This window comes from Pecten maximus, chromosome 7 (assembly GCF_902652985.1).
Source record: "Pecten maximus chromosome 7, xPecMax1.1, whole genome shotgun sequence".
Lineage (NCBI taxonomy): Eukaryota > Metazoa > Mollusca > Bivalvia > Pectinida > Pectinidae > Pecten > Pecten maximus.
In genome coordinates this window covers 15,420,120-15,430,081 of record NC_047021.1, presented here as the reverse complement: position 1 = coordinate 15,430,081, position 9,962 = coordinate 15,420,120, and the positions used below count along the sequence as shown (strand labels likewise).

The 9,962-nt window shown below is 38.0% G+C and overlaps 1 protein-coding gene across 2 annotated transcripts; it reads left to right on the top strand.

The window, feature by feature from the left end:
* Positions 1 to 133: 133 nt before the first annotated feature.
* LOC117331734 (peptidyl-prolyl cis-trans isomerase-like 1) lies at positions 134 to 8,970 on the top strand. Of its 2 annotated transcripts, none has more exons than XM_033890594.1 (4): positions 134 to 281; positions 1,745 to 1,899; positions 2,707 to 2,775; positions 8,688 to 8,970. In XM_033890594.1, exons 1-4 carry the CDS (start codon positions 211 to 213, stop codon positions 8,909 to 8,911), a joined length of 519 nt encoding a protein of 172 aa, XP_033746485.1. In that variant the 5' UTR covers positions 134 to 210; the 3' UTR covers positions 8,912 to 8,970. The 2 variants fall into 2 exon arrangements, with proteins under 2 accessions (XP_033746485.1, XP_033746486.1); XM_033890595.1 differs by lacking the exon at positions 134 to 281 and adding an exon at positions 400 to 789.
* Positions 8,971 to 9,962: the final 992 nt, after the last annotated feature.

Sequence of the window (9,962 nt, the reverse complement as noted above, 5' to 3'; positions counted from 1 at the left end):
CATTTAATGATTGTTCAATGTTTGAATAATATTGATATTTTTCAAACTAACATAAAATTTATGTAAATTCTGCAAAGAATCTTATGGTAAAATATTACCTTTACCATGGATGCGAAACTAACACAATATCATGAAAGGTTCCTTACTTCAATTTCACGGAGTAGGCCTACGACAAGATTCTTCAAGTTAACAATAAAAACACGAAGAGGCATGGCGCTCACATCAAGTTCAGGAATCCCCAACAAATCCTGGCAGCCATCAAATATCACACTGGAGACAAGGTACTGGGGGTATTTCCTCCTTCGTGTTAGTCTTACTTGTCATCATGCTTCGCATTTACACCACTCGGAGACCGGTTATTTTACGACATGTCGTCAATTGAAGAAGTCATTGAGATTTTGGGACGAACTGTCTGATTTGGAGTGATGTACAAGTGTATATATACCTATATATCATTTGCCGGATGCCTCATGATACGTTTTTGTTGGAAGACTATATATCATACATTATTTTATTCAATGCCCAGCATCATTACTTTTATACAAATGGGATGGGAAAACTATTGGTTGGAAGCTTAGGCTTAATAAACTTGTTTGTGTTGCACAGAAATACTGAAGACTTTTAAGTTAGTATTGACCGCTGATCTCAGGAACGCACTTTGAAAAATACAGTTAGAGTAATCTTAAAACTGTATTATAACTTATAAGCAGATCTGCAAGTTGACATTTCGTTCACTCATGATCAAATATAGTAGAGGCAGCTGGGATATTATCACGCCTGTGACTCGAGGTATGATTCCTATTTGGCAGTGATGCATTACACACACACCCTCCTTTCATTTATACTGGCACCCAAATAAATCTGATGGTTGTATTGATTGCTCAAGGTGAGAAGTGTGAAAGGAACATGTTTGTATGGCGTGTACATATGTTTGGCACAGTTGGTAGAGATGCCAGATACCCAGGTTTGATTCCTTTTCATTCTATTAGTTTTACTTATGTACATCATATTTAAATTGACAGCGAACTAAACCCCATGATGGAGGTATTGATAGTCTCAGTCTCGAGCAAAACAGATAGAGAAGTTGGTGTGGCTTGTACTTTGATTGTACAGTCTTTGTCACAAGTTGATTAACAACATACATGTAGATGTATGCATCTTAGGCTCAGTTAGTAGAGCCGGGATTACCTTGCCCGAGACTCATGCATTCATTTCCTTTCTGGGAGCTTGGCAGGAATGTGCCATGAATATTTTTACAGTGCATTGTATATGTGAGTGTTAAAGAACAGGGAAAAGCACATTCCTGACAAGCGCCTGGACTGGAATCAAAGCCAGGTCCCCAGCATGATAAGCCACGGCTCCACCTCCTGAGCTAAAGAAGCATGCTCCATCAGCTGAGTGACAGAGACCATACAATGTATTTAACACTTCACAAACCCGTTCCTTTTACATGAGCATGCAGGTTCGGTTTCTTCAAGTTCATATCCTTGTATACATATTATGCATGTATCAACATGCCTTTCTATGGTCAAGCTGCAGTATATTTTCCAGATTCCTTCATCAAAACAAAGACTTTGGCTCGTAGAGAGAGAGGTATCTAGCTATTGGTATCTTGACTGAATTGGATTAATATGAGTTCAAAAGTCTCATTGACTTCCTGAATTCATCATATAAATACATTTACTGTATGTGTCATGTGTACATGTCTTAATTACCAGATTACAAGGAATTTCTCTACTTTCAGTATGGGTACAATTATTCTGGAGTTGTACTGGAAACATGCTCCAAACACATGCAGAAATTTTGCTGAACTGGCCAGAAGAGGATATTATAATGGGACCAAATTCCACAGAATAATCGAGGACTTCATGATACAGGGTGGGGACCCAACTGGGACAGGTAAGACATTCAGGTACTATCTAAGAAAGGGGTGAATTTGTCACCAAAAACAGGTACTATCTAAGAAAAGGTTGAATTTGTCACCAAAAACCGGTACTATCTAAGAAAGGGGTGAATTTGTCACCAAAAACAAAGTACTATCTAAGAAAAGGGTGAATTTGTCACCAAAAACAGGTACTATGTAAGAAAGGGGTGAATTTGTCACCAAAAACAAAGTACTATCTAAGAAAAGGGTGAATTTGTCACCAAAAACAGGTACTATAAGAAAGGGGTGAATTTGTCACCAAAAAGTATCTGTGTAAGAAAAGACATCTCTTGCAGTCATCGTTGTCTGTTTTTTGTGAATCTGATAGTGTGGAAGAATTAGCAAATTAGAAACAGTATATATAAGTCCAGGTATTTTAGGAATGAGACAGTTCCCTGTCCTCAAATTGGGAAAGTTCGTCAGCATTTTTATTTCTAAAAACTGGGAAAATAGCATCAGTGTTTCAACATTTTTATTTTACTTGTTCACAAATTCAATTTGTCATCATCACCAGAATGTTTAGTTTAGAACCTATTTTGTCACTTATGGTGATATAAAGTTGGTTGGGGAAATTTATGTCTTATTTGGGAAAACAATGAGCTGTTTTTCAATTGGGTAAATCCAAATAAGGCCTGATAAGGGACCGTACAAGTACTTGCCAGTATCCCAGAGGTTTTAGACTGTACAATAAGCCCCCATTTCTCAAAACAATGTCTCATGTTGTCTTTGTGAGGTAACATGTATATCATTAAAACAACTTGTTTGTTGTTGTATGTTTTTAGGAAGGGGAGGAGCATCAATATATGGGAAAGAATTTGATGATGAGATTGCAGATGATCTTAAACATACAGGTAAGTATTCATTACTCATTAGTGTTGTAAGGCGCAACCTTTTACAGGTAAGTATTCATCACATATTACTCCAGGTCACCACCTTGTACAGGTAAGTATTCATCAAATGTTACTGTAGGGCACCACCTTGTAAAGGTAAGTATTCATCAAATGTTACTGTAGGACACCACCTTGTACAGATAAGTATTCATCACATGTTACTGTAGGACACTACCTTGTACAGGTAGGTATTCATCACATGTTACTGTAGGGCACCACCTTGTACAGATAGGTATTCATCAAATGTTACTGTAGGACACCACCTTGTACAGGTAAATATTCATCAAAAGTTACTGTAGGACACCACCTTGTACAGGTAAATATTCATCACATGTTACTGTAGGACACCACCATGTACAGGTAAGTATTCATCACATGTTTCTGTAGGACACCACATTGTACAGGTAAATATTCATCAAATGTTACTGTAGGACACCACCTTGTACAGATAGGTATTCATCACATGTTACTGTAGGACACCACCTTGTACAGGTAAGTATTCATCAAATGTTACTGTAGGGCACCACCTTGTACAGATAGGTATTCATCACATGTTACTGTAGGACACTACCTTGTACAGGTAAGTATTCATCAAATGTTACTGTAGGGCACCACCTTGTACAGATAGGTATTCATCACATGTTACTGTAGGACACCACCTTGTACAGGTAAATATTCATCAAATGTTACTGAAGGACACCACCTTGTACAGGTAAATATTCATCAAATGTTACTGTAGGACACCACCTTGTACAGGTAAGTATTCATCACATATTACTCCAGGTCACCACCTTGTACAGGTAAATATTCATCAAATGTTACTGTAGGACACCACCTTGTACAGGTAAGTATTCATCAAATGTTACTGTAGGACACCACCTTGTACAGATAGGTATTCATCACATGTTACTGTAGGACACCACCTTGTACAGGTAAGTATTCATTACATGTTACTGTAGGACACCACCTTGTACAGGTAAGTATTCATCAAATGTTACTGTAGGACACCACCTTGTACAGGTAAATATTCATCAAATGTTACTGAAGGACACCACTTTGTACAGATAGGTATTCATTACATGTTACTGTAGGACACCACCTTGTACAGGTAAGTATTCATCAAATGTTACTGAAGGACACCACCTTGTTAAGGTAAGTATTCTTCAAATGTTACTGTAGGACACCACCTTGTACAGGTAGATATTCATCAAATGTTACTGAAGGACACCACCTTGTAAAGGTAAGTATTCATTACATGTTACTGTAGGACACCACCTTGTAAAGGTAAGTATTCATCACATGTTACTGTAGGACACCACCTTGTACAGGTAAGTATTCATCAAATGTTACTGTAGGACACCACCTTGTACAGGTAAATATTCATCAAATGTTACTGTAGGACACCACCTTGTACAGGTAAGTATTCATCAAATGTTACTGTAGGACACCACCTTGTAAAGGTAAGTATTCATCAAATGTTACTGAAGGACACCACCTTGTACAGGTAAGTATTCATCAAATGTTACTGCAGGACACCACCTTGTACAGGTAAGTATTCATCAAATGTTACTCCAGGTCACCACCTTGTACAGGTAAGTATTCATCAAATGTTACTGTAGGGCACCACCTTGTACAGATAGGTATTCATCACATGTTACTGTAGGACACTACCTTGTACAGGTAAGTATTCATCAAATGTTACTGTAGGGCACCACCTTGTACAGGTAAGTATTCATCAAATGTTACTGAAGGACACCACCTTGTAAAGGTAAGTATTCATCAAATGTTACTGTAGGACACCACCTTGTACAGGTAGATATTCATCAAATGTTACTGAAGGACACCACCTTGTAAAGGTAAGTATTCATTACATGTTACTGTAGGACACCACCTTGTAAAGGTAAGTATTCATCACATGTTACTGTAGGACACCACCTTGTACAGGTAAGTATTCATCACTTGTTACTGTAGGACACCACCTTGTACAGGTAAGTATTCATCAAATGTTACTGTAGGGCACCACCTTGTACAGATAGGTATTCATCACATGTTACTGTAGGGCACCACCTTGTACAGGTAAATATTCATCAAATGTTACTGTAGGACACCACCTTGTACAGGTAAATATTCATCACATGTTACTGTAGGACACCACCTTGTACAGGTAAGTATTCATCAAATGTTACTGTAGGACACCACCATGTACAGGTAAGTATTCATCACATGTTACTGTAGGACACCACCTTGTACAGGTAAATATTCATCAAATGTTACTGTAGGACACCACCTTGTACAGATAGGTATTCATCACATGTTACTGTAGGACACCACCTTGTACAGGTAAGTATTCATCAAATGTTACTGTAGGGCACCACCTTGTACAGATAGGTATTCATCACATGTTACTGTAGGACACTACCTTGTACAGGTAAGTATTCATCAAATGTTACTGTAGGGCACCACCTTGTACAGATAGGTATTCATCACATGTTACTGTAGGACACCACCTTGTACAGGTAAATATTCATCAAATGTTACTGAAGGACACCATCTTGTACAGGTAAATATTCATCAAATGTTACTGTAGGACACCACCTTGTACAGGTAAGTATTCATCACATATTACTCCAGGTCACCACCTTGTACAGGTAAATATTCATCAAATGTTACTGTAGGACACCACCTTGTACAGGTAAGTATTCATCAAATGTTACTGTAGGACACCACCTTGTACAGATAGGTATTCATCACATGTTACTGTAGGACACCACCTTGTACAGGTAAGTATTCATCACATGTTACTGTAGGACACCACCTTGTACAGGTAAGTATTCATCAAATGTTACTGTAGGGCACCACCTTGTACAGATAGGTATTCATCACATGTTACTGTAGGGCACCACCTTGTACAGGTAAATATTCATCAAATGTTACTGTAGGACACCACCTTGTACAGGTAAATATTCATCACATGTTACTGTAGGACACCACCTTGTACAGGTAAGTATTCATCAAATGTTACTGTAGGACACCACCATGTACAGGTAAGTATTCATCACATGTTACTGTAGGACACCACCTTGTACAGGTAAATATTCATCAAATGTTACTGTAGGACACCACCTTGTACAGATAGGTATTCATCACATGTTACTGTAGGACACCACCTTGTACAGGTAAGTATTCATCAAATGTTACTGTAGGGCACCACCTTGTACAGATAGGTATTCATCACATGTTACTGTAGGACACTACCTTGTACAGGTAAGTATTCATCAAATGTTACTGTAGGGCACCACCTTGTACAGATAGGTATTCATCACATGTTACTGTAGGACACCACCTTGTACAGGTAAATATTCATCAAATGTTACTGAAGGACACCACCTTGTACAGGTAAATATTCATCAAATGTTACTGTAGGACACCACCTTGTACAGGTAAGTATTCATCACATATTACTCCAGGTCACCACCTTGTACAGGTAAATATTCATCAAATGTTACTGTAGGACACCACCTTGTACAGGTAAGTATTCATCAAATGTTACTGTAGGACACCACCTTGTACAGATAGGTATTCATCACATGTTACTGTAGGACACCACCTTGTACAGGTAAGTATTCATTACATGTTACTGTAGGACACCACCTTGTACAGGTAAGTATTCATCAAATGTTACTGTAGGACACCACCTTGTACAGGTAAATATTCATCAAATGTTACTGAAGGACATCACTTTGTACAGATAGGTATTCATTACATGTTACTGTAGGACACCACCTTGTACAGGTAAGTATTCATCAAATGTTACTGAAGGACACCACCTTGTTAAGGTAAGTATTCTTCAAATGTTACTGTTGGACACCACCTTGTACAGGTAGATATTCATCAAATGTTACTGAAGGACACCACCTTGTAAAGGTAAGTATTCATTACATGTTACTGTAGGACACCACCTTGTAAAGGTAAGTATTCATCACATGTTACTGTAGGACACCACCTTGTACAGGTAAGTATTCATCACATGTTACTGTAGGACACCACCTTGTACAGGTAAATATTCATCAAATGTTACTGTAGGACACCACCTTGTACAGGTAAGTATTCATCAAATGTTACTGTAGGACACCACCTTGTAAAGGTAAGTATTCATCAAATGTTACTGAAGGACACCACCTTGTACAGGTAAGTATTCATCAAATGTTACTGCAGGACACCACCTTGTACAGGTAAGTATTCATCAAATGTTACTCCAGGTCACCACCTTGTACAGGTAAGTATTCATCAAATGTTACTGTAGGGCACCACCTTGTACAGATAGGTATTCATCACATGTTACTGTAGGACACTACCTTGTACAGGTAAGTATTCATCAAATGTTACTGTAGGGCACCACCTTGTACAGGTAAGTATTCATCAAATGTTACTGAAGGACACCACCTTGTAAAGGTAAGTATTCATCAAATGTTACTGTAGGACACCACCTTGTACAGGTAGATATTCATCAAATGTTACTGAAGGACACCACCTTGTAAAGGTAAGTATTCATTACATGTTACTGTAGGACACCACCTTGTAAAGGTAAGTATTCATCACATGTTACTGTAGGACACCACCTTGTACAGGTAAGTATTCATCACATGTTACTGTAGGACACTACCTTGTACAGGTAAGTATTCATCAAATGTTACTGTAGGGCACCACCTTGTACAGGTAAGTATTCATCAAATGTTACTGAAGGACACCACCTTGTAAAGGTAAGTATTCATCAAATGTTACTGTAGGACACCACCTTGTACAGGTAGATATTCATCAAATGTTACTGAAGGACACCACCTTGTAAAGGTAAGTATTCATTACATGTTACTGTAGGACACCACCTTGTAAAGGTAAGTATTCATCACATGTTACTGTAGGACACCACCTTGTACAGGTAAGTATTCATCACATGTTACTGTAGGACACCACCTTGTACAGGTAAGTATTCATCAAATGTTACTGTAGGGCACCACCTTGTACAGATAGGTATTCATCACATGTTACTGTAGGACACCACCTTGTACAGGTAAGTATTCATCAAATGTTACTGAAGGACACCACCTTGTAAAGGTAAGTATTCATCAAATGTTACTGAAGGACACCACCTTTTAAAGGTAAGTATTCATCAAATGTTACTGTAGGACACCACCTTGTACAGGTAAATATTCATCACATGTTACTGTAGGACACCACCTTGTACAGGTAAGTATTCATCAAATGTTACTGAAGGACACCACCTTGTAAAGGTAAGTATTCATCAAATGTTACTGAAGGACACCACCTTTTAAAGGTAAGTATTCATCAAATGTTACTGAAGGACACCACCTTGTAAAGGTAAGTATTCATCAAATGTTACTGAAGGACACCACCTTTTAAAGGTAAGTATTCATCAAATGTTACTGTAGGACACCACCTTGTACAGGTAAATATTCATCAAATGTTACTGTAGGGCACCACTTTGTACAGTTAAGTATTCATCAAATGTTACTGTAGAACACCACCTTGTACAGGTAGGTATTCATTACACATTACTGTAGAACACCACCTTGTACAGGTAGGTATTCATTACACATTACTGTAGAACACCACCTTGTACAAGTAGGTATTCCTCATTTTGAGTTAAATCCTCAGCCAATTTTTTTCATCCTATCAATCTTTTGTTGCATTTAGAAAGTTTTGTTGAAGTATGTTGAAATGCATGTATAACCATTGAATCAAAACAGAAACTAGTTATCAATAAAGTTGAAATTTACATGAATTGATAACTTGTATGTTGAATGAAGAAGTATGTTTCAGCAATGAATAATGTTTTGTCTTCTGTCTACTCACAGGGGCCGGAATCCTCTCTATGGCTAACAGTGGACCTAACACAAATGGAAGTCAGTTTTTCATCACACTAGCTCCCACCCAGTGGCTTGATGGTAAACACACCATATTTGGGCGGGTTTCATCTGGTATGCAAGTGGTGCAAAGGGTTGGATTTTGTGAAACTGACCAAAATGATAAACCTGTGGACGATATAAAGATCACTAAAGCAGTTGTGACTAACTCGTGACCATTGCTCATCCATATCCTTGTCATCGTTTTTATCATCAATAAAATCATTTTGTAACAGTTGTGTCCCTTTGATTTGTTACCGACAAGACATTAAAGGAATTGCATACTTTTCAATCATCCCTATTAGTAGGAAACCTCATTTATAGCCTCAAAAATGTTGACATAAATAACAGTAAAACCTCAACAGAGACGACAAGAGGTACCCCCACCATAATGACAGACTCTTTTCGTGAAGCCAAACCACCTAGCATCAGATCTAGAGATGTACCAAGATAGACAGTGGCCATGGAAGTTCTCGGTAGGAAGCTTTGAATAGAAGTTGTGAGTAACCTTATCTGATAACAGTCAGGGGCGTAGCGTCCATAAGAAAAAAAATCCCGGGCTTACACGTAAAAATTCCTACCGTGTGTGTTGGGCCTGTATTTCAAGTAAGCATGATCATAAAAACCAATTCTTGTATTAAATAACCAAATAAGTAATTCTGGAATATCAAACATCATACTTTGTCTATGACTAGCCAATCAATTCCATGTTTCCGATTTTATAAAGATGACAAGTGTATTTATTCAAAATGAAGACAAAAACAAAAACCATATACTGTGTGTATTGTTCAAGTTTTCGTCACAGCAACCCAAAATTGAAAACTTTCACTCGCCGTCGCCGTCAACCGATTGGGCAAACCTCGGACAGCTTGTTAAACGCCACATCAACTCCAAGTCTCTACACCACGGTTACACGCAAATTACATTGATATCGAATTATCAAAAAGGAATCGATTATCTCAAGTCTATATCAGTCTTCTTAAGAATAAAAAGTTATAAAATATCTGTCTCGGAAAACAATTGCATACCTTTACAAAATCCATAAAGCAATGTTCCACTCCTAAACCCCTCGCCTGGGCTTACACAATCTCATCGCCCTAGCTACGCCCCTGACAGTATAATTTTCTTTATTATCCACAACTAAATGCAATTAGTCGATCTAGGCAGATTAAACTCTGTTGTTTTAGCAAGCTTTTAAGTTCACTTATGTGTATTGTGGTGGTAGTA

Excerpts from the sequence above, each read along its gene's own strand:
- LOC117331734 (XM_033890594.1), top strand. The coding sequence starts at position 211 with ATGGCGCTCACATCAAGTTCAGGAATCCCCAACAAATCCTGGCAGCCA. Across the intron at positions 282-1,744 it reads AATATCACACTGGAGACAAG|TATGGGTACAATTATTCTGG; the intron begins GTACTGGGGGTA and ends CTCTACTTTCAG. Across the intron at positions 2,776-8,687 it reads AGATGATCTTAAACATACAG|GGGCCGGAATCCTCTCTATG; the intron begins GTAAGTATTCAT and ends GTCTACTCACAG.